This window comes from Carettochelys insculpta, chromosome 2, assembly GCF_033958435.1.
Source record: "Carettochelys insculpta isolate YL-2023 chromosome 2, ASM3395843v1, whole genome shotgun sequence".
Classification (NCBI taxonomy): domain Eukaryota; kingdom Metazoa; phylum Chordata; order Testudines; family Carettochelyidae; genus Carettochelys; species Carettochelys insculpta.
The window spans coordinates 211288000-211314172 of NC_134138.1; the positions used below are offsets into that span (position 1 = coordinate 211288000).

A 26173-nucleotide genomic window follows, 5' to 3' on the forward strand; every position below is an offset into this window, starting at 1 on the left:
TACGTATGCCAGAAATATGTTAACTACAGGTAGATTTTAAAACTGGATTAAAATGATTATTATTGTTTCTTAAAGATACACGTATTGGAAATGCAGTTTAGTTGTGATCTGGTTACATCTAGAGAAATGAATGCAGCATCAGTTAGCAGTAAGTTTTTTTTTTTTGTTTGTTTTTGTTTTGTTTTGTTTCCTCGTACAATTTTTTAGCATGGAGGTTTAACAAAAGACAAAGGTGAAATTTTAAAATCAAATGTAACTGAATATTTTGGCAAAATTAGGAAAATTTTAATGTTAATGAGTAAAATTATGGTGATGCTATTAAGATGGCTTACTCTGAAGACATCTGCAGTATGTATTTAGGTTCTCATGCTGCATGCTACTCACAACAAATCAGACAGGACAGAGACAACCAACTTATTTTCTCTGCTGTTAGACTTATTGTTTATTTCTGCAGGCAGGTAATTCTCTATTCTGTAGCAAATAAGTAGTATTAAATCAGATATATTTGTATTCATACTTTTTCATGGAAATATTTATTTGAGGTAACACTTTTTGGTGTGGCAGGGAGAAAGATGATTTTCCCCAAATACTGGATACCCCAGACGTTCTTCTGCAAGTTTGCAAGGCTTTTACCCAAGTAACAGTGTAGATTTTTTTTCTTTACAATAACACCAGTTAATGCTATATATATTTACCTTTTTAAAACAGGAACTATGCTTCCAGTTTTTTGTGTAGTGGAACATTATGAAAATTCCATTGAGTATGACTGTAAGGAGGAGCATGCAGAATTTGTGTTGGTAAGGAAGGACATGCTGTTCAACCAACTGATTGAAATGGCATTGCTATCCCTTGGATATTCTCATAGCTCTGCTGCCCAAGCAAAAGGTAAATATGATTGTTAAATTGTGCTGTTTGTTTTATGGAGAAGAATGTAGAATTTCTTTTCAGGAACTCAGTGTGATTATTATGTTCTACTCCTTTGTACATGCTCTCTCAAATTTTTGCTTAATGTATTTTTATTTAGTTTAACATATGTTTTGCTCATGGAATGTTGAGGTAGATGATAATTTTAAAAAATGATTTCAACTGAATCATTAGTATGCTTATTGACCTTAATAATCTGCTCCACTGAGGATCCACAAGGAAGTGTAAAGCATATTTGAGCAGATGGACTGTTGAGAGTCAACTTGCGTTTATGACTAAATATCTAGCTCTATTTCTTTTATTCTGTTACTGATGGGTTTTGTGGACTGTGAAGTATTTTTCAGTACTGAGATCTTCCATTTCTAAAATCCTATGTGTCTGAATGACTGTCTTATTGAACTGTCAGACTTAAGGAAAAGTGGGTCTATACGCTAGTTTTATTTGGATGGTAATTTTCGGTAATACATTTACATTACCTTATTACATGGAGAGAGAACTTGTGCTTGTCTTGAAATAAGTGAGGTGTGGAATCAAAGACGGTGGTACTGTTTAAAATCACAGGTATTGTTCAAAGTCTTGGAAGTTACATCTATTTAATTTCTCTGCCTGGCATAGGGCTGATCCAGGTTGGGAAGTGGAATCCAGTTCCACTCTCCTATGTGACAGATGCCCCTGATGCTACAGTAGCAGACATGCTACAAGATGTGTATCATGTGGTCACACTGAAAATCCAGTTACACAGGTGAGTGACACATACCAGTCCTAGGACATGAACTATTACTTGCCCATCAATTAGGGTTAATAATATCATTTATATTTGATTCCCACTGTGCTGTGTACACAAAGTTCTATGCCTTATCTGTATTCTTCTTAGTCGCTATAATGTTAAGTTACAATATAATGTTCTAGAAAACTTTTATGCATATAGCTCTGATATATAGATTTTTTTTTTTTTTCTCTCCTCTGGATGTCTCATTAAAAGTATATTGCATTTTAGTCAATTAAATGATGCGTTTCAAGAAGGCATTTTACATAAAGTTTACTTAAGAGAAAAATATTTTTGCATATCATGAACAGTGCCATCTGTGTGCATTTGGTAAAAGAATGACTTGCGTATGCTTATTGTTGTTTATGTTCTTAAATTTCACAGTAACAAAAAAAAAAAAAGAAAAAATGGTTAATATATTAATGCTTTTCATGATCAGTTGTGAGGAAAGCATTACACCTTAAATTGTTTTACCAGGCGCATCAGAGCAGGAAGGTAGAAGTAACATGAAAAAATAGTCGCCACATGCAGCTGATGTATAATTCATGCATCAATACAGCAGATGTGTTGTATAAAGTAATTAACTAATCGGAACAATCAGGAGACCGAGAGCAATCTCCAGATGCATCTGCTTGATGCACAAAATGAAATCTGTCTGTCTTAAAGGAATGTTCTGCAGCAGGATGCAATCTTGTAATAATCCCTTTTCTAATCTGTGTCTCAAATAGTTGCCCTAAACTAGAAGACTTGCCTCCTGAGCAGTGGTCTCACACAACAGTAAGAAATGCTCTGAAGGACTTACTGAAGGATATGAACCAGAGTTCATTGGCCAAGGAATGTCCCCTTTCACAGGTACTTAGCATGATATGTAGTAAATAATGAAGCACTATAGGCAACACTGATATGAGATTTGACATTTCTATAGTCTGTAGCAAGTAGTATTTAAACAGTTAATCTGCCAAAAACACAATTTCATTTGACCAATTCATGATCTTTTTAAGTGTGCTTGATTCATTTTGAATATTGCCCTTTAGTATTTTTCCATGGTCAAAAATACAAAAGGCCTTTTTTGCTGCATTAGAATCATCTCATACCAAAACAGTTTTTTACTGCCTTTTGTCTAGTTTTAGAACTGCTTCGATGTAACTACTTTTGTCAAGCATGTGTTGAAGTTATTAAGAGGCACTTTACTGAATTTGAATGCTTGTTACATAACCTACACTAGTTTAAATGCAAATTCATTAAACTAGACAGTCTATTTGCTGCACTGTATGAGTGGGGAGAGGTGGGGAGAATAAAGCCCTTAGATTATGTGGTAGTATTACAAACAACCAAAGGAAAATCAGTCCTTTGTTAGAAATGATCAAAATACATCTGACAAGAAATCTTAAATTTACCTGTTACTAAACTCTGAACTGCTGCTTACCTTGAGGCTGCTTTGCACTGTTCTTTTGTCATTGATTTAAGGTGACCTGTAGGAGAATTTATTTTTCTTTATTGTACTGTCTGGTGATGTTGAGGTGGAAACAACGGATTTATTGCTCCCTTTCAATTTTTCAAATGTATTTTCCTGGGCTGCAGGTGAGACTTCAGGCAGAAATTGTGTATAAATCAGAGAGATTGACTTTCTTCCTGCCAACCCCATGATCACATTGTTTTTGGAAGTATTTACTTCCTTTCCTCCAGAATATTGGAGTCTTTCAGAAACGGGGCTCTTCGTACATTTAAATGAGCTATCTGCGTACAGAATATTAGGAAACACCATTTTCCCATCACTGTTTTTCCTGTGGTTAGTTTGTCTTCAATTATGTGGGTCTGATGTAGGAATTTTTAGAGTGGAAATAATCAAAATTATCTTCACTGGTTGCAATCCATTTTAGTAATACGCTTGCAAAGCTGTCTTTTTACATACCTACTTTTACAAGAATGCAAGCTCTTGCACTGCTGGCTCATAGAGACTGCAGATAATTTAGGATGTGTTCTACTTTATTTCACCAGCTTTATTTTTTAATTTGATACTGGAGAGAGAATATTTAATTTACATTTCGGCATATGTTTGGTTGTAACTTGTGTGTGTGTGTGTGTGTGTGTGTGTGTGTGTGAGTGAGAGAGACACGTTCCTTTTTAAGTGTATTTTCCTTCATATTACTGTATCTTAAGATATATTATTAACAGTTTGGTAGAAAATTATAAATGCTTGTCGAAAATTCAGTGTCCACTGAGTAACACTGATTTAAAGGGATAATGTAATATAAAACAAATCTTAAAATAAGTCTTAAACAATGACAGATGGAATTATTTAAACAGAATTGTGAAGCCCTAACTTTCCTTATTTTTGTTTACGCTTTGCATTTCTTTCCACTGGGGGAAAGAGAGACCTGCTCACTTTAATTTTTAGCAGATTTTACTTTCATTACCTCTTGATGTAGCCCAATATTACAACATTTGGATTGCAAAGATTGCAAATGAGCAGCTTTTTTTGGTTTTAGGAAATGGATTCCATTCTAAAATATATATTTGTGAGTTTTTTAAAGTCTTCAGTCTTGTAAAAATGAGCTCTGCTGTAATTTGGCTCAGCCCTCAGTGTGATCTTTCCATTCCTCTGGGTAAGCTTTGGAATCAGGCCCATGGTACCTAAAAGTTTGATGACCTCATCTCCCCTTTAAAATATGTAGAAATTATTAAACATTCAGCCTGATATAAGTAATTGTATAATGGTGGTGGGGTTTTTGGTGCTGGTACTTGCGGGTACTGAGTACTGGCACTTTTGCAGCCCCAGCCACAGGACGGGTGGTGGAGGGAAGATGGGGAGCCAGCTGAGTACTGACTTCCCTTTTTAACAAAAAGCACTGTTTGTATATAATTCTCTCTTAAGTAGGAGACACTGGTGCATGAACAGCATTGGGTATTCATCATGTTTCTTAAATTGAAATTGTGAGTGCTTCGAAAGTGATGTTTGTCGCCTGGAGATAATAAATAGGCATGCATAGAAAAGGTTAGACACCCTTCTTCCCTGGGATCAGCTAAATGTAAACAATGGAAAGGCAACTTCTCACTTTATGGCTTATGCCTGCATAGTGGAGGTATGGTGTGGCACCAAAGCAAACCGCCATCTAGATGCCTACCTATAACTTATTAAGAAAATCACTTAGTTTATTAAAAACTGAAAAATAATTCAAGAATAGTCAAACTTTGTCTGTCAAACTGTCCTTACCAATACATCTTTTGTTACAGGTATGGAATCATTTTTCATAGAATATGTAAGATGGTTTAGGGCATCTGCAGCATTGCCAGTGTAGCTTTTGAGAATGGAGAACTACAAAGAGTGATGTTAAATAAAAGCTGTTTACTTTAGTCTGTTGATCTTGAGTATTTGCATAAACTTCATTCAGAATACTAACAGTTCTTTGCTGCAAAAACAAATCAACTATACATTGCAGAAAATGCTTTTATAGTTATGGACTGCTGGCAAATACAAGCTGTATCTGTGGTGCAGTTTTGCCCTCAGTTATTAGGTTCTATCTCCTGACTCTTTCTACTCTCATTTCTTATCTTTTCTGTTTTGACCTTGATTTTTTGCTTGATCATTTGCTATAACTGGTATCTCAGGATGTGTAGGCATGAAGAGTTGCTCTCTTGTTTTTTTGTACCTTCTTGCATCTCCTCTAGCAAAATGCCATTGGAACAGTGATTTTGCTGAAAAGAGTAGAATGCATATTGCTTCCAAGGTTACAGAAACTGCCTTGCTTTAAAAATGTTGTGACTTATTCCTGGCTTTTTTTCCCCTCTTCCCCGAGGCCACGTTTGTTACTATACTGGTCTTGATAGTAAGGAATTTTTCATTGACATAAATCACGTTCTGTGGGAGGATAGGATCTGGTGTGTGAACTTAAATTGCTAATAAATTAAACGCTTAAGAGTTCAGAGGTTACTCTCCAGTTCTGGCCTTGAGGAGGCAAGCTAAAATAACAGCTAGCAATTTCACATGGTAAATTGCAAGCCATTGGGTATTGGTATTCTGTTGCCTGTTTGTGAGTGGTCATTACTTGTAGATGATATTGGGGTGGCCAGATTATGGCTTGTGAGACACATGGAGCTCTTTCACCATTAAAGTGTGCCTCACAAGCCCTCTCCAGAACAGGGTAAGGGGAACACTTGGGACCTCTGCCTTGCAATGAGGTAGGAGTTTTACCTAGTAGGGAGGAAGGTTTCAGGGCTTCAACCCTACGGGGAGCACCTGATGGGGCTCAGGGCTTCAGCAATGGTGTGGCTACACTAGGAACTAACTTCAAAGTTAGGCACTACTTCGAAATAGCCAGCGGAGAGTCTACACACATTTTGTCTACTTCGAAGGGAGCCCAACTTTGGAAGACTTACTTTATTTCCAGGAATGGAGTAGTGCGCTACTTCAAAGTAGGGTGTGTGTAGATGCTTGCTTCAAAGTTGAGCAATTTCATAGTTATTTTTGTAGTGTAGACGAAGCCCAGGAGTAAGTCTGGAGCCATAAGCCTCATCTCCCTTAGCTTCTACTCTTGAACTTCTGAAAATTGTAGTATGCAGCTCCTGAGGGCCACTAAGTTTCTCCACCTTGGACTGTAAAGAGTTGTTGTAGCTGTATTGGTCCCAGCATATTACTGAAACAGGATCAGGGAGGTAACTTCCTGCCCCCCCCACCCCACATTGGACCAGTTTTTGTTGGTGAGAGTGACACCTTAAACAAGAGCTCTGTGTAAACTTCAAAGCTAGTTTCCCCAACAGAAGCAAGCTCAGTAAAAGATGTTAGCTGACCTACCTTGACTAACTAGACTAGCAAAATGTGTTAAGACAACACAAAAAACTTTTCATGTTTGACTTACCAGGCTTTCATAATTTTGTTTCCACACATCAACCCCTACTTTTTTTCCTTGTACAAGCTTGTATGTTAGTGGCAGCATAGGCTAGTGGTCTGAGTCTAAGGCTGGGAAACGGGAACGCTTGAGTTCTCTCAATTGGTTGTGGAACTCTTTCTTTGCATGTGGGTATGTCCCTTATTTTTATTTTCCCTTTTGCATCATGGGGATAACTATTTAATTTCCCACCCAACAGAGATGTGTTTAATATTTGAACATAACCTTGAAAATGTGTTTCTGCACAAATGTACCCGCCCATAGTGGCAATGGCCATGTGACAAAGGAAGTTTGTCATGCATGCCAATTACCTCACCTGAGAGCTGCCAAATAGTCAGTTGCCTCGAACTACATTTCTATATTTCAATAATTCAGCATTTCAACAGTTGAAACAACTACCAGCTGCTGCCCCTTTGAATTATATTATTATATCAACTTGCTATAAAAATAGTTGAGAGAGAATGTGCTTTTATTTTCTGTAAACATGTAATTTCTCTTCTTAGATCTTCAGTTTACACTGACCAGAAGATCAGGTTAGGCAACATCCAATCTTGTTATCAGTGTTAGACTTAAGGACTCATATCTCTTTCAGCCTTTTAGGGCTTTGGTGAAGACACTTCATATAGTTCAAAACCGGGATTCCTACTTTTGTAGTGAATAAGCAATACTTAACTTCGAACTCTGCAAACACCTAGGATCTCTTTACATGCCATATATGTATACATAGTAATGTTATTTAGGACATGTATTGTTTACATATCAGTGGAGTTTTTCTTTTTCTTTTTCACAGAAACCTTTCTAGTACCCCTCCTGGAACTGAGAGAGGCTGACTTTTTAGGTGATAGGAGAAAAACAAATAAATGCACAAAAATTCAGAAGCATTTCCACAGTTGTATTTTTGCAAAATATGTGCTGTATGCAGAATGGTACAAAGGCTTTTAATAGCCGTCTGTGTGGGATTAATGCAGTTGTCCTAATTGCTTTTGATGAGACCTTTTGAACTGTATCTCTGTCATGTACTATACATATCATATTGTATATTTACTTTATATACACACACACATACACACAGTATGTGTACAAAAACACATTTCCTTTTGTTCAGATGTCAAGCCCTGAACCTGTAAACTGTTCCAAGCGTGGAGATTGCTGCGCTCACGTGAGGTTACCGCTTCGGTACCCAATGACTGGAAGACGGCCAATATAACGCCAATATTTAAACAAGGCTCTAGAGGAGACCCTGGCAATTATAGACGGATAAGTCTAACATCAGTACCAGGCAAATTAGTAGAAACAATAGTAAAGAAAAAAATTGCAAGGCATGTAGAAGAGCACAAATTGTTGGGCAAAAGTCAGCATGGTTTCTGCAGAGGGAAGTCGTGTCTAACTAATCTATTAGAATTCTTTGAAGGGGTTAATAAACATGCGGACAAGGGGCACCCAGTGGACATAATATACCTAGATTTCCAGAAAGCCTTTGACACGGTCCCACACCAAAGGCTTTTATGTAAATTAGGCGGTCATGGGATAGGAGGAAAGATCCTTTCATGGATCGGGAATTGGTTAAAAGACTGAAAACAAAGGGTTGGAATAAATGGTAAATTTTCACAATGGAGGGGGGTAACTAGTGGTGTTCCGCAGGGGTCAGTCCTAGGACCAATCCTGTTCAACTTGTTCATCAATGATCTAGAAAATGAGGTAAGCAGTGAGGTGGCAAAGTTTGCAGATGACACCACCTTGTTCAGGACAGTCAAAACCAAAAGGGATTGTGAAGAACTACAAAAAGATCTCAGCAAACTGAGTGACTGGGCAGCAAAATGGCAAATGAAATTTAATGTGGGTAAGTGTAAGGTAATGCACATTGGAAAAAATAACCCAAATTACACGTACAACATGATGGGGTCAAATTTAGCTACGACAGATCAGGAAAGGGATCTTGGAGTTATAGTGGATAGTTCTCTGAAGACATCCACGCAGTGTGCAGCGGCAGTTAGTAAAGCAAATAGGATGTTAGGAATTATTAAAAAAGGGATAGATAATAAGACAAAAGATATCATACTTCCCCTATATAAAACTATGGTACGCCCACATCTTGAGTACTGTGTGCAGATGTGGTCTCCTCACCTCAAAAAAGATATATTGGCATTAGAAAAGGGCGACTAAGATGATTTGGGGTTTGGAATGGGTCCCATATGGGGAGAGGCTAGAGAGACTGGGACTTTTCAGTCTGGAAAAGAGGCGATTGAGGGGCAATATGATAGAGGTATATAAAATCATGAATGGTATGGAGAAAGTGAATATAGAAAAATTATTTACCTTTTCCCATAATACAAGAACTAGGGGACACCAAATGAAATTGATGGGTAGTAGGTTCAAAACTAATAAAAGGAAATTTTTCTTCACACAGCGCACAGTCAACCTGTGGAACTCCTTGCCCGAGGAGGCTGTGAAGGCCAGGACTCTATTAGGGTTTAAAAAAGAGCTCGATAAATTTTTGCAGGTTAGGTCCATAAATAGCTATTAGCCAGGGGTAAAGTATGGTGCCCTCGCCTTCAGTACAAGGGCAGGAGATGGATGGCAGGAGATAAATCACTTGATCATTGTCTTCTGTTCTCCTTCTCTGGGGCACCTGGCATTGGCCACTGTCGGCAGACGGGATACTGGGCTGGATGGACCTTTGGTCTGACCCAGTATGGCCGTTCTTATGTTAGCAGGGCTCTGCACAAATGTCAGGGTCTGTCTACCCAGATCATTTTGCAGATCTGGGCCTGCAATGACAGTGATGTTTCTTTCACCATCATCAAATAGTCTCTGCTGAGATTTAGCAAATGCCTCATATCTTGCCCACTTTAGAACTCTGATTTTCCACAAAATACCAGTGTACTATAAAGCTGCCTCCTTCATGTGATTCTGAGCCCAAATATGTAGTATGATGAAATGTTTACACATCCTCAAGTTTGGGGAGAAATTATTGTGCTGACTTGTAATTGTGCAGAAAACTCCCAAGTTACAATGTTTAACTTTTTTTTTTTTTTTTTGTGTCCTAGCTAATATCACTCTCAGTCTCAACACCTGACAATTTCAGGCTGCGACTAGCTGATCCTCTCCCTTTTGTCACCAACCTTCTGGGGGATGTTCAATAGGCCCACCTCCACCTTCACCCAATTATCTAGGGATTTCTTATGCCCTGCAGTGGATAGGAGGTGGTGGTGGGGGGGGGGTCAGACATGCAGGTTCCTGTCCCCCTTTCTATTAATGTGGCCAGAGCAATGGAACCCAGCTGCTGCAGAGACTGGGCTGTGGAGGAAGAAAGGAAGTGACTTCTTCTCTTCCTTCCCCCAGAAAGACTAAGAGAGCCAGGCAATTCTTCCATAAGAGTTCTTCTACTCAAGTGTCTGGCAGCAGAATGTGGCCCAATAATATTCAGTTACCAAAATGCTAAATAGTTGCGTAGCTATAATGATGTTACGTTCAGTAGCCACAGGAACTGAGTACCTAAAAATTAGTGGACACATTTGTCCATCTCAGCAAGGAATAATCCATTAAAAGATACTTTTTTGAATTGAACAAAAAGTGAATAGGTAATGCTCTGTTTTTAAAAAATTGAAGAACTTTGTAAATATTGAACCACTGTATTCTGATACATTGAACCATTGGGAAGTTTTGCTTTCAACTAAAAGAGGCCAGGATTTGGATTTATCATAATGTGTTTGTGTAAATTTAAATTTTATTTTTGAAAATGAACTAAAAAGCGGGTCCCCTGCTTTTTCAGTTGTCTGAGTAGACCTCAGCTCAGTTCCTCAGATTTCTGTTGCTTTTGCAACAGTTGATGGTATCACTAGCATTGAAAGCAGTAAAGGGAGCCACATTCTTTACATTGTTTTAGATTTTAAAGATGTCCTTGATTATTGAATGGGAGAAACAGTCCTGAGGGCCTGGACTCTGGTTTTGGCAGTTTAGAGAAGGAAAAACTGACTTTTAAAACAATTTGTGTATTTGTGCTGCAGGTTGTACCTCCCTGGTCCAGCACCATCAGGACCTGACTGGCCCCAAACCAGGGAACTTGCCAGGCCAGGGGAGGTCAATGCTGACCCTTCAGCTGTCACTGGCCACAGGGCTCTGCTCTGGCATCAGCAGAGTGGCTGACATTGACAGTGTGGGGATGGAGGTGAGATGCTTGGTGGAAGAGGCATGTCCCCTGGCCACAGACCTGCACAGCCACACTGCCTCTCCTCACCCTCTCTCCTAAGCACAAATGCTACAAATGAGTTACTTGTGGCACTTCAGAAGATCCGGGATGGTGGGGGAGGAGTTACTGAGTGTGGGGCCTCACGGCATTTCCCCATGAGTGCTCCAGCCCCGGAGCACCCATGGATGACAGTTTAGGGATGTTGAAAGACAAGGGAAGGCCTCTGTATAGAGTTTTTATGTATGTTGACTTTTTTTTTTTGTTTAAAATTTGTAAAGCATTTTTTCTTTTTACCTTTAAAAGTTAACATTCCTATGTATGTTTTTTATTGATATAATCTTTTCTGTTATCTGTGTGGCCCAGGTATTTTTAATGGGATACAGAGCCTTTGTCTTCAAAGACAGTAATGTCTGAAAGTTAGAAGCGCAGCTCTGTGTGTCTTGAAATCTCATCTCTCGCCAACAGAAGTTGGCCCAATAAAACCTATTACTTCACTTGACTTGTCTCTGTAATATCCTGGGACCAAGAAAGCTACAACGCTTAAATACCCAGATACAGGTAGAGTGGCTTAGGTAAATGATTACTGCTCTTACTCTATTTCTTTGTGGGCAGGTGTTAGTGTGACAGAAGGCATCATCATGAGTGGTACTCCCTGTGACAACCCTTATTGAGGAGGAGAGTCAGAAATGCTGACCGTTACTAATTTTCCATAATCTTCCAGGTTTTTACATAATCCAGGTTTAAATCTACTAATTTTCCAAGCACACACACTCACTCTAAAATAAAATGTGTGCATCACTCACAACCACCCTGGTCCAGCAAACATAGCGAATAATTCTGTGGGAAGTGACGACGAGTGAGAGACAGTATATTGTTCATCTTCACTGCTGCATGTGCACAAACAGCACGGTCGTAGTCTGAGAGGAGGCAAGCTGTGACAAATGTGGATGGACTGTGGCACTGCTGACTTGACCACCACAGCCACAGACTTCATATAGTACTCCAGCTGCCCCACTATACACTACTGGATTATGCTGATGTGCTGTAAATATCTAGATCGTGCCAGAAGGGTGTGCATGGGACAGTTAGCGCACAACTTGCAGCTTTTAGTTTGGGCAATGAATCCAGTATTCTAAGTCTTACTGCCAGTCACCTCGGTTGTCTCTTGTCAGACACCCCTACTGTGCTGTCTGTAGGGGAGGCAGCCTCAGCTGGGTGGCTGACAAAGAGAATGATCATGCTGAAAAGGAAGTTCTGGCCTGGCACTAGACAAGGTACTTGCGGCTCTTAAGGGCAAAGCATCTTCCCTTTAACTGGAATTTCAGCTTGTTCTCGCAACATCCATTAGGTACTGTTTTGACTAAAACATGTAGAAATCACGTGTAATATAAAATAATTTCCTCTGAGCTTTAAATTTAAACAGAAAATTTAAATTTAAAACAGAGTTTCTGTGAAGAGGTAGAAACATATTGAGACCTGAAACAAAGGTTCAAATCACCCTTCCCAGGAAGAAAATTCATAATCTGAGCTAGAGATCAGTTTCTTTCCCTGGGTTCACTCACTGACCGACTAGGGATGGCATCTGTCCCTTATCAAATTTAAGTAGGCTCTGATATCAAAGGGAGCTGCTGTCATGGGGCACCCTTGTGCATCTGCTTCCAGCTCAGTCTAGGACTCCTATCTTGAAAGGGTGTTTTCGTGCGGGAGGACATGACTTTCCACACAACTGACTCACAGATGATAAATGCTGAGATATTATAGGCAGCAGCCTTTTATTCACCTCTGACCCTGACATTGCAAAGCCCCAATCTTAGAGGAAGAGGTTCTGTGGATTGTAAGCAGGTCTGTTTCTGTGCTTCTCTTTGCCTTTCTCCATGCATTGGCCAATTCTTGTCTGCACTTGCACGGTTTTCAGCCTGTCCTTACATGAAGGTTATCAGCATAATATGGTCTGGAAGTTTTAAGGAAGTGAAATAAGGAACACTGCTAATTTCAGAAAAAAAGATGCCTTGTTTACTTTAGAAAGCTGAACTGTGTTATTTCACTTTCATTGTAATGATGGTCTTGACAGATGCTAAATACAATAACTAGTGTTTAGTGTCCTTCATTTATATGTAGCATATTTAGTGCCAGTAAATAATGCACTGCTCAAGAATTAGATGTTTATAAACATTTTCTTATGCCATTTCTTAATGCAACACTTAAGCATATTGTATCTATACAAGTGTCTGAATCTGAATCCTGATTTTCTCTTAACTTCCACCAGAGGTTTATTTTCCAGCTTCTCCCCAGCTTTCTTTTAAAACAAGATTTGCAAATAACACACACAATTTTTCTTTTATTGGAAACTGGCTGATTGTAGAGTACTCTAAGAGTATAAACAGCATAAGAGATCCTTTAACATAACATAAGAGAGCCTTTAGTCGCTTTGCTCTCTAGCTTTGGAACTCATTGCCAATTGAAGTAAGGAATGCTCTGACAGTTGGGACTGTTAAATCTAGACTTAAAAGTTATTTGTTCTGTTTAGCATTCTTAAAATGATTCTATTAGGAATTGTATGTGCTTCAGTTTTAATTTTAACTCATAATGATTGTAAAGCACCCTGGGATGCTTGCATGAAGGGCACTACAGAAATTCAAGATTGTATTGTATTGTGTTGTCATGTATTATATTACTACATGGTGCTGGACTTGGACCAGGGACAATTCATACAGAAAACATGTGAATACTTAACTAAAGATAAGGAGTGGGGGTTGGGTGTCTTTTCTTGCTTGTTCTCCCTCCCCCCCCTCTTCTATGTCAGTTATTTTATTAAACTAAATTAACATGGCAGTTATTCCCTAAGAAATGCCAGCATAATTTACTGTCTGTGAAAGTACTCAAAATGTAAACCAGATGATAAACTAAAAATAAAAAATGTTCACATTAAGATTTAATTGCACTTCCCTTTCTATATTGTATTCTTATGTAAAACATATTACTAACAGTATTTTCTTTATCACTTCCTGTATTTCGAACTGAATTTCATTAACAATGAAGAAATATATGGTCTCTGATTTGAGTTAAGTCATTTGACAATTACTCTCTTAACTTAATGCATATGTCCCTTAGAGATATATGTGTTTAAAAAAAAAACAGGATAGTACTGATTAGAGCCAGGTACGGCACATGCATTATAGATATGACTTGTCCAACACATACTGCAGGTCAGTTACATCTGCTACAGTAATACCATTTTGGCCCTCATGTTTTTTTATCCTCCGTAGTTGCCAGCAGTAAAGAATTCGTGTTTGTGTCAGTTCAAGAAACTAAAATTAAGTTCATTTCTGTCCATAAAAGAGCACTTATCTGGGCAGTCAACTTAAATCCTCTTTTAGAGACCAGTGGACAGATTAATTTGACTCATCAGATGTTTTACTTACCCTGCTGCATTAACCATGTCCATTGTGTCTTGACTCCAAGTAGACATGACTGTGGTGTGTGTTGGTGGTTTTTTTTTCCTCCCTCCGCCCCCTCGGTTTTTGACCAATTTTTATGGTAGAATTTTGTAGGTGTTTCTTTTGTCAGCATGTAGAAGTAAGGTACCCAAGTGTACTAACTGCATATTCTGGTTCTTATGCAGAGTTCTGTGGTGATATTGTGCATTGTGACAGCCTTGTTTGAAGAAAAGGAATTGGACTCATAATATTCCTTTACACGTGACAGGAATGACAGCACAGTGAGACCCACTTCTTGAGTGCCTACACAGAGATAAACACTTCTGGCTTTGACAGACCAAATACTTCCTTGTGAGATTGATCTCAACTCTGAGTTGAATGCTCACTGAGGATTATTTGAGAGGATGAGAGAAGTTTTTAATGGATCTAAAACCTACAAACAACCTCTCATAAAGCTTATCTTTTTAAAAAAAAAAAAAAAAAAAAAAAAAAGTGATGCGTAGTTTTCTCTTCACTTCCCACCTGGTCGTCCCAAAATATGTATATTAGGGAAAAGGTGAGGTCTCTGTCAACTTCCTTGAGTGACTCCACAGTGGTAAAAACAGTATCAGATTCCTTTGATGCTTTTAAGCATTTATCGTAGGACAGATTTTTCAGTCCTCAGCACTGTCAGTAAACCTCGAACACCTGGAAGCAGCCTGTGACCTGTCTCTCTCTCCAAGTCTTGGAATAAAGGTATGCCTTCTCCAAGGCAAGAATACGTGAAAGGCTCTCCTCATATATGCAAGTCTAGAGAATACTTAATTCTGATAAGTTCCATAACTCTAAACATAACATACCCAGCATCTCAAAACGCTTATAAGCTTCCAAAGCTTATTTTGCTCTGTGTGTGTGTGTGTTGATATGGCATAGTTTGCTAAAGGAGAAATGGACTCTGATGAGAAAGGACAGTGAAACTTCTGCTCAGACCCTCACTACTAACTTCTGTTCTGGGGCAAGGAGGAATAAAAGTGTCTCAAGTTGGATAGTGCTTAGCATGGAAAAGTGTATGTTGTTGTGATATAATTTTTTAAGTACTATATCCCTCTCTCAATACTGTGTTCTCCCATGTGTCAAATGTCCTCCAAAAGTAAATGGGCTAAACACAGCTCTGTTCTCAAATGTCTTTTGCAGTACGAAGAACTCCAGGAAGTTTTCAGGGATATTTCCAATTCTTTTTGTTAAACAAAGAAAAGGAGCTACATGTAGGGCACTTTTTCTGGCGGAATGCAGCAGAACTGCATTCTGCCACCTTTTTTCCAAGGGCCACCATTTTTAAAAGGCAGCTGGGTAGCTCTGAGCTGCATGTGGCTCTTTAAGCAGCCACTTTCAGCTCCTGCTGCTCTGCCTGCTGAGGAAAGGGTTCAGGCTGCGGCAGGTTGGGGGCGGGGAGGGGGCAGGGAATAAGCCAGGGCAGCAGAGTTCTGTCACCTTTTCCCTTAGTAAAAAAGCATTGGCTGTATGTGTAATATAACCGACGCTATCAGTTGATGATATACAAGGAGTTAAAATAGTGGGTTTTCTATCAGGAGTAATTTTTGCAGTATAGCCCTGGGACTTTGATGACCTGTTGATTCCAAATCAACTTATTACTGTGGCAACTGGATATCAAAAATCAATGAGATGTCTTACTGTTTCCAGTGTCCTGTCCGGTTTTGTCTTTCCAGCACGGCTGGACTTCTTGAGAAACCTCTTATGGCTAAAGCCAGCAACACTAACACTACATCTAAATGCAAAATAATTTATGCAATTTGTGCGACGCAAATTGTGTAAATTATTTTGAGTTGATGCCATCCAGTTAGTACTGAAGTTGAAAATAAGCAGCTATTTCAAAGTTTCTGCTACCCCTCCCATGACAAGGGATAGTGGAAATGGAACACCGTGCTCAAAATAGTCACGCTGTTTTGAGTGCAGTGAGTAGCTGTAGGGTTGCTATTTCAGGATGCATCAGTATCGTGAAACAGCAATAATAGTCTAGACATAGCCGAACTGAAAAGACCACATATAACTTACCCCACTAGAGAATCTTCACTTATCCATCAAAATTAATAAGCACTTGATAAGGAGCTTTAAACATTTAATCCAGGATTCATTATAAACTTCAAAAAGGGCTGGATTCCGCCTGTTCAGACATTAGTGCAGGGTTGAGGAAACTTTTTATGTTGGGCCCCACTTCTCATACCTGTAGTTAGCAGGCCCCCCACAAATTGTCTAACGTAATCCAAACCGACAGAAATTGCGGTTAAGTTCTCATGGGGAGGGGGGAGCTTCCAACACATGTAAGAAAATGTGTACTATGTAAAAACTTTATTAATCGGTATGTAAATCTGAATACACATACATTTAAAAATGTTGAAATGTGTCACTCTTTTTATGAGGTGGATGAGCCTGAGACCCAGCAGCCAATCATGCTGTTTCCCCCTCCCCCAAAATTTCTCTTACACACACACACACGCCTCTCTCTGAGGGGGCCGACCCTAGACTTAGTGCACTCCTGCTCTAGTGCACTTTAAAGTCCACTTTGCTAGAAAGGACAGACTCATTCATCCCCTTAATAGAACTAAATGTACTTTGCTTGATTTGGTTGTCATTATACTTAAACTGAACACTAGCTCCCATAGCAAAAAGCCTCCCATAATTATCTTATGTGAAGTTGTAGCCACGTTGCTTCGTGGATAGTAGACAAGTTGAGTGAGACTATATCTTTTATTAGACTTATTTGTATGGGTGAGAGCATCAAGCTTACCCATAGCAGAGCTCTCCAAGTCTTTTTGTAGGGTTGGAAGCTTGTCCTTCTACCAGGAGAAGATACTTCCTGACATACTTCATCTCTTTAACATGGTGAATAATACTCAGGTTTACTATAGACCATGCCAAAAACAATACCAGACACAAAGGGGGCCCTTACTGTGCTGGGCTCTAAACAAACACAGAATAGCAGATGATCCCTGTCTTCACAGAATAAAACACTCAGGCGACCTACACACGCTGGAGAAAGGAAGGAATGAAAGCTATAAGCACAGTCAACTGTGTGACAGTGGCAAGTTTCATGTTCCATTTTTGGTTTGGTTACATGGGGCTAAGCTAAATGGAAGGGAAGGGGAAGAGGGTATTGAAGGGAAGGATGGGCAGGGAACAGGGCAATGAGGCAGATGGGGAGTGAAGTTGAGATAAAGAGACTGATGGAGATTTAGAGAAAACAGCCAGTCAGGGCTGAGAAAGTCCTATGGAAACATCTCTGGATGTCCTACGATCCATAGTTCTGCATCTTTGTCTACAGCTGCTCCTATGGGCTGGAGTGTCTGGGTCATTCTTCCCTTCAGGTTTTTATGCAAGGCCCTGTTGCAAGGAAAGGTAACCCCAGAGGACTGGGGGAATGTCACCCTACCTCAACTCTGGGTTCCAAGAGGTGTTGAACAGAAAGGTGGCCCCATTTTATACACGTCAGTGTTGCAGTCCCTGGAGTCAGAGCTTGGGTGCATCAACAGGCAAGTATCTTGAAGGAGTAGGGAAGTGATACCACTTTTGTACCATAGAACCCCGAGATACATGCACTCAAATTGTGCTTATCTCAGGTTAACACAACTCCCAACACCCTAATTAACATCCTTCCTTCAAAGGAAGGTGGTAGTGTAGACAAGTGTCCTAGATGAAAGTCTGTGGAGAGCGCTATACCCAAAGACAGATTAGATTATCATAATCGTCTCTTCTGATTTTAAATCTACTATGTTTATGTGGGAGTGTAGATCAGAGAAACAAGGATTAATGGTACAGAGTCGGATGAGTTCTTGTGTGAGCATTGTGCTTTAAGACTAAGCTTCATGCCAAGCAATCAATGCTTTGCCTTGCATAACATTCGAACCAGAGCAGGAACTTAATAAAAAAGCTTATTTTGATCCCTGGTAAAGAAATCTTCCTTTGGTGGACGAGACTGCAACTCTTGAGAGTATCTTTATTGGAACAAGTGGATGCTCGGGGCTCATGTGTTCTCAAAAATCTGTAGAAGGAAAAGTAAATCCTTCTGCACAGAGGAATATGTGGGATCTGGGGGGAGCACACATGCATGAACGAGCATGCATGCACACACGCACTCTAACCAGCCTTTAAGTTATAAGGACCCTCTTGTCTGACAAATCAGTTGTATCAGTAAAACCTCACTTGGAGGGCAGGGGAACAAGATGAAACCAGGAATTTGAAAGTAAATAAGGAACTCCATCCTCCCAGGAGCAGAACTGTTTCCAGTAAATACAACTTATCTAACAAGAAGACTGAATGAAAAAGAGAATTGAATAAGGGAAGGATTTTATCCTAATTGATTTCAGGAAGGATCTAGTCAGCAGGACACTTAAACCTCAAGCCTTTGTTGTTGGGAGCCTTTATACAAACTTTAGGAAGTAGAGGTGATTTCAAGATTGACCCTTGATCTTTTAACATGGAGATATATACATACCATATCTCATAGAAGGGACCTCGAGAGGTCATCGAGTCCAGTCCCTGCACTCACAGCAGGACCTATTAGCATCCCTGGCAGATTTTTTAAATCTAACCCTGCCCCAAGCCCTTGAAAGGCCCCCTCAAAAATTGAGCTCACAACCCAGGGTTTACAAGGCCAGTGCTCCAATTACTGAGCTGTCTCTCCTTTTGGTGTCTCAGTTGATGGCTGCCCAACCTGAGATGTTTTAAAAGGGAAGGGATGACTTTGAGACGGTGGGCGCTCACTATTTTCTGAAAATCAACTCTTTATGGTTGTCCAACTTCAGTTCCCTTAAAAATTAAGGCAACAAAATCACAAGTCCCTTTCAAAAATGGCAGTGGGTGTCCTTTGGCTTGCTGCCATTTCTAGTTCTCCATTGCCTCTGAATGAGAGTGTGTGAATTAGCATTTCCCAGCTACCCTTATTATTTTTGGTTTTGAGCTTTTAGACTCTGTGGGTAAGAAACTGGTATCTTGGAAAGCAGACTCTTCTCTTGGCTTTATTTCTATCCATCAGGAGAGGGAAGGTAGTTTCTCTGGCTTGTAAATTTCAAATCTTTACATTATAAAATGTCAAAGCAGTACAAGAATCTGTAGCTAATTCTTATTTGCATTCTACCCTTCAGAATTTTTTTGTCCAAAATAGGAGTTTCTGGCAGTCCCCCTTATAGTGGAAGCAATTTTTAGTTTTCTCTGCACTCGAACAAAGCCTGTAGAAGCAGTGGAAAAGGTGGAGTGGGAGGAGCTAATCTAAATTATATTACTTTAATGATGCAAAGGGCAAGGGGAGATGATATTTTTGAAAGCTTCTTTTAATAATTTTTAGGACTACCTTTATGCAATTTTTAATTTGTGACCAGCACTTGCCTCGCAGATCACTATAGTTCTCGTGACCTTGGCAACAGTACAGGAGTTAAATCTTCATATGTACTGTCAAAGGCACAGGCAGTCATCTTACCAGCAGGAATGTATGTCTGTCCACCTAATTTCTTTCAACATATTTAAAGTGGACTTGGCAAAACAAATCCAAATGTTGTTCATACTTCAAAGTGATACAGAATCTTAAAGGTATGTTTGTGGGTTGGTGTTAGCTCATTTTAACAGTCGATATCCTAAAAACAATTCATGGTGTTTGGATATTTTGCGGTTGTAATTCTAGTTTTAGTTAGCATTGCCAAGTTCTTATCTGTCAGTACATCAGGCACAAGGTTGCATCTTCCAAGTGTGCAGAATGGCATAATCTCGAATGATGCATAAACTCTTGGACAGAAATTGGCTCTGAAGTATTTGTATGATTGGAGCCTATATTCACAATCATTGTATTAAATATTATTTAAACAGAATCTTAAAGACACTTCTGAGTAAAACAGAGATTCACAGTTTGTATATTTGTGAGGCAGATTATAGGAATGGTAGCAAAGCATATTTCCTTGCCAAAAATCTAGGAATCTAAAGTGGTAATTTTTTTTTGTGGAAGTGAAAATAGATAGAACTCTAATTTTTTTTTTTTTTTTAAGTGGAGGCAGTAGTTTGACAGATTGCTCAGTAAATGTTAATTTTATTGAGAATTATAAAAAAAGGTGCTTAACACTTCTGTGCCATTAATATAATACATTAAAAGGTTACTGTCAAGATTAGTGTTTCAGTTCTGAAAATTGACTGTAGAGGTTTATGGGCAGTGCTATTCATATTCTGCTTGGCAGATAAGAAAAGACATCTTTTACTTTCAACTTGACAAAATCATTCATTGTTATAGGCTTTATATTGAAGAGCTTGATAAATGGCAAAGTATAAATAAAACTCCACTGAAGAAGAAGAGAATTGTTTGTGCTCCTATATGGTATACCAAATTTAACAGATGCAGATTATATGCAAGACAAGGTTGTGAAAATAGCCCGTGTCAAAAGTGCAGAATTGAACTTGTTTAGTGTTCAGTTTGTAATGTCTGCTGTCACTACACTACTCTATCTCAAAAGCATACATTCCTTCCTCCAGAATAATTCAGATTGCTTAGTTGAAATTAATTAGCATTCAGAAACTAGATAGCATGTTTTTGGGTATTCATGAGATCTCTGTTTGAAAAAATGTTTTTAACTTGTAGAAATGTGTTGCAACACACAGATGGGAAGAAAAAGAAAAAAAAATCTCTTTAGCAAGCACTGTGTGTAAAAGGAGTATTACATTTTGCACGCTCCTGATTACCCTGTATAAACAGTTTTTGACATCTGTCTTTATAGTTTGCAAGGAGAGGAAGACTTTGTTAAAAGAACCATTTTTATACAGCAGTCACCATTTCAGTCTTGCTTTACCTGTATTATGAAAGCAGATGGTCTGCATGTCTTTTGAATATTTATAACTATCAAAAACAATCTCTTGCTATTCACCCTTAGGCTTATGAGATGTCAGGACTGTTCTGGTTGAAAAAAAATCATCTTGGGTGTTTACAGAAAGAGGATTATATTAAGCTGAAATGACTATACATTTTCCAGTTTAATATTTGTCCATCAGCTGTTTAATCGTATTTAGATAATTGTGTAAATAAGTTGTTGCAGCCCTTGCCCCCTCCACTGATAGAGCTTGAAAGCTTTAAACACCAACGAAGCAGATTCATAAATGCTTTTCTTCTTCCCTGTGTCTCGTCCCCTCCAGTTAAACAATTAGAAAGGCCTAAATAAGTTTTGGTTATGATGTCACTTAGATGGTGAAATTTTTTCATAGCATAAAATCAGTACTATCTCACTCAGAGTCCTGTAAGAGAGCGGTTGTCTCTTGTACCCTCTGCAAAGTCTGTTAGCATGTATGTGTTCTGTGCAAATAATGCAGACCCTGTACCCTTTGAGGGCTTTTTTTTCTAGGCTTCAGTCTTGCTTTGAATGAGTAATTTTAAGGTTATTTTTGGGGAAGTTTGGGGACTGTGGGGCTCAAGTGTTTTGACTGGAAGCTGAACAATCACTGATAACAGATTTTTGTGTGGTTGGTTGATTTGGCAGGAAAGCATGAACAGTTTTGGTTTGGATGATTGAGTTAACCTGATTAACATTGTTTTTGTTTTGCAAAAAGGACAACAATGCACTTTCAGTCCTAACTGACCAATTTTTTTTTGACCTGGTTAGTGAGTAGTCTTACAAAAAGCAGTGAAGGAATACTTCCTTGAAAGGATCTACAGTGGGCGTTGACATGACTGGTCAGAATCAGACATAACATTCCTTCTCTTGTCTAGTGAAAAACCTCATGTGTTGGCCTCCAGCGCCAAAGGTGACTGACATTCACAACTTTTTTTGGTGAAACAATGGACATTTTTTAAAAATGTACTTTCTAGAGAGTGTTTGAAACTTGTTGAAGAATACCTTATGCCGATTTATTGTATTTATGGTACTTCATCTTTTGAAGGGATGAGATTCAGTTTTTAAAACTACCTTCTAAGGAAACCTAAGCTGAACTTGAAAAGCAATTCTAGCCTTATTCCTCCACCATTACAGAAGACCTATTTATAAATAATGTATGTAGCTGAAAAAGAAAGCTCAGGCCGTGACAGATGGCATCCTTCCAAAGTAGTGGGGTTTCTGTCAAGGTGGCACCATTTCAGATCAGCTCAGATCTCCATCAGATTTCAAAATAGAATTGCAAGTACTGTAAATGTACTGGTAGGACCTGCATGTGGTGTATTTGTGTGTGTGAAAGAGACTTAGTGTCCAAAGCAACTTTGTCCGAAGCATAAGGTTGTGGGAAGTACTCTAAGATACTGAGATCTATGGCCAACTTATACGGTTTATCAATTTTCTTTCACAGAAAGTGTGAAAGCTGTGGCCAGATCATGGGTGAGTACTGTGATGCATTTGACTATGTCTGAGATTTATGCAGGCTGCACATTGTGCTAGCTCATCTTCCCTGTTATTGGGAAGCATCTACAGCAAAAGTCTGTATGTAGGATATATCTGGATAAGGAATTTACATGGTACAGTTATGGACCGTGAGACAATCAAGTTTAACACCTGTGGACTGTTTGCTCACAGAGAATGAGTACAACACACCAGCCAAGTGATTGAGGGGGTTTTGCATGTAGTGTGTCCTGTGACTGAGAGAGAGAAACCTCAGTAAGCCTAAGATCTGAACTGTAGTTCCCCCAAGAGTGTTGGGAGTACCTTCCTAGACAAACTATACACCATGAACTTCTGACAACATTGGCAGGTGAATCAAGAGTTGAAACTGCAAAGAAAACGTTTGGTAGATGGACAAGATATGTTGCCTTAAGTGAATCAGCAAGTGAACCACAGCAGATTGCATATTCATGTGAAATGTTTTTGAAGTGTGGACTATTAGAGGGACTTTCAGTCTGGGAATACTTTAGATAAAGCTACATAGTTTGTGTTTTTCACTGTTTTCCTTGCCATGCTTGCTAATTCTCACATATGTGGGGTGAAATTGTGGTCCTGCTGACGTCCGTGGGAGTTTTACCATTAAATTCAAAGGGGACAGGAATTGTATCCTTGTTTGTTTTCAATCAGTTTATCAGTTCCTTCTGTTGGGTCCTACAATGAAGTCACAGTGCTGAATTGATGGTGTCCTATTTCTTTGATGATAGACTGTTATGTGATAAACATAGGATAATATCTTCACTGTGTGATGAAGTTAAATGACATTTGAGTGGAGATGAGGTTGGCAAATCTTAGGCAGACTTTTTTAATAGCAGCAGGAGGGCCACTGAAAATATTATTGAAAGTTTTTTTTTTCCTACTTGTTAGTTATGGTGTCCTAGCAAAAAAGGGATAAGACAGACGTTTAAAATTAAAGCACATATTTTGCAGATAAGTTAGATGTGTACACAAATAGTTGATTTTGAGGTCAAAGTGTCCTGTGCAGATACCAATTTTGTGTGCGCAGAGGCAGGTTTTACATGCATAATAACCTGTTTATTTAGTCGTGTTTTTCATGTGCAGCTCATTTTTTTTTTATGTTGTCATGTGCACTGACTGTCCCCATGGAGAGTGGCAGATCTGTAAGGAAACCGAAAACCACAATTCTATTAGTATCAGACATTAGTAATATTGTCTTTGTACTGGAAATAGAAATTGGATTCAGTTTAAGCTTAGAGTAAGATCATTCAGGCTATAGTGATCTGTTAAGATGTCTTTGTACTGTTTAGTAGATTTCTAATCCATTTGAAAACCTTGGGTTAATGTAAAGGAATAGTAAGTTCTTCAAGAATATTGGTGGTGGTATATGAAAAGCATGAAGATATCTATAAAGTAGTAAATGTTCCTTACATGACTTCTGTAGCAGGATCTCCATATTTTGCCATGTTGACATGTCAGCATAACTGTTTTGGGATCTAAGACATTCACATATTACTGAACAGCATCTTGGAAAATGAGTGCTCCCAATGAACTCCAATAGACTCAGTGATCAAGGTAACACTATATAAGATCAGGAATAGTATATAATAGGCAGACTTGGAGGAATATTTCCTGCCTTTGTCCCAAAACTGGCTTTACTCATGGTTATTGGAATTCCTGTAACAAAGGCTCTGTGCTGTATGTTGATTTCACCATAGTACAAATATAACAAATTGTTATATGCAGGCTAGCAAAGGAAACTTAATAATCAGGGCTTTGTCTTCTGGAGAGTCATTGTTTTCTGAAAGTGCTGGACAATTCATTTAGTTATGCTAATAGTAGTTATTTTCTGCATTAAATACTCTTGAAATTCATCAGTCTATTGGAATTGCACTCACTGATTTATGTTCATCAGACATCCTATCATAAAAATATATTGCCTACATTGAGTGTAATTTTTTACAAGAAACTACGCATCTGTGTAAAAAAACATAATCTTGATTGATTTTGTGTAAACACTTTATTGATAGGCTTTATGTTTTTGTTAAAATTTGGCACCTCTGTATAATCAATGTTTTTCTTAAGAGATCTTTAAGTTTAATAATTTTAAAAAGTCTTTTATTCTTTCGTGTATTTTATAATTAATCTGCAGTCCTAGAACTGAACCCTTTAAAAGCACAACAGCTAGAGTTGAAAGTAACAACCAGAGATTTTCTCAAAGTTGTTCCCTATGAACAGTTTAAGTGTTGTAAAGAAGAGTGCATCCACTCTTTTTCACAGCATTGTTTTAAACCTCTCTTCTGCGGCCCAAAAGGTATCATTCTAGCTTAAATTTGGCCCCATGATTCTTTGGGTTCTGGGATGCATACAGGTGACATGAAGGCAATAGGCATATCCTCAGGAGTGGTGTGTGAACCTAGGATGGGTCAGTTGCCATTTAAAGCAGTAGAAGTACTCATAAATGAGACTTTCTGGATTTAAGATTTTAATTCTTTATCTGTTGAAGCAACACCATCTCTAGTGGTGTAAGAATCTTAGAGTCAATAACTTTTATCATTGGATTTGGTTTTTCTCATTTATGATGTATGTGGTAAATGATTTTAAACTTGAATAATGGATTGCAAGAAAACGAAGCTCTGGACTAAGGGATTAAAAATGCAGTATGATGCTCAGACTCTAAAAATATTATGGTTTCAACAATTGAAATAATTTCTGTTTCTCAATTTGTGCTGCTATGTGTTACAGATGATTTTTCCCCCCTTTTCATGCAGAGTATGATTTCTTCCATTGTGAACAGCACTTACTATGCAAATGTCTCAGCAGCAAAATGTCAGGAATTTGGAAGGTGGTATAAACATTTCAAGAAGGCAAAAGATATGATGGGTAAGCAAAAAAGTTGCAATAGTGATGTCTACATACTATTACATGTGTGTCAAGGTCTGTCACAGTTCCAGAGCTCTTCAAGATCAATGTAGTATGCTTTTGTCTGAGGGCATGGGGAGCATGTATATACTGAAAACAAGTAATTTCAATAAATACTTGTTATTAAACCAGCCAAACTGACTTGGCTTGTCTGACATGTGGGAAATTGGAAAAAGATATAAAGTTGTCATTTTGTGAATCTGAGACTAACCCGAGCCTGGAATAATTGTTTTTTAAAAAAGGTTTATTTAGAACTGTGAGAGCATGAGAGTTTTTAGTTTTATATTTTAAAGAAACAAGTATGTATTTACTGTAACAGATTATAATCTGGTCGTCATCACTCTCCTCCAACAAGAAGCTTATGAATTAACAAATGAGCTGTATCTTGCTGTGACAAGGGACTTACTATAGTTACGGGGACAAGTTTTTGCTGATTATAATAAGGCTACAGTGTGCATGTATATTGTAGGATTATAATAAATTAGTTGTGAGGTATATTAATTCTTTAATGTGTTTATAAATGTATTTCATGGTTTAGTTCTAAAATCAGTATCAATTTATGTATTTTTACATCAGCTGCTACAGGATAATTTTAAAACTATTTTTGGAATGAAGCAAATAGTCTAATTTGGTATGAATTTTGAGCATGTTCTAGCTTTTAGTATGTAAAGAAAAAGAATTCATCTACCCAAACGGGTTCCTTG

The 26173-nt window shown here is 38.4% G+C and overlaps 1 protein-coding gene across 4 annotated transcripts in view; it reads left to right on the top strand.

Annotated features, from left to right (window-relative positions):
• The window catches only part of SATB1 (SATB homeobox 1), a 107558-nt gene that overhangs the window by 26338 nt on the left and 55047 nt on the right, over positions 1-26173 (top strand). For all 4 annotated transcript variants that reach the window (XM_074984493.1, XM_074984492.1, XM_074984491.1 and 1 more), the window contains 4 exons: positions 709-885; positions 1540-1666; positions 2419-2542; positions 25319-25430. In XM_074984493.1, coding sequence (XP_074840594.1) covers positions 709-885; positions 1540-1666; positions 2419-2542; positions 25319-25430 — 540 coding nt within the window. The remainder of the gene's footprint in view (positions 1-708; positions 886-1539; positions 1667-2418; positions 2543-25318; positions 25431-26173) is intronic.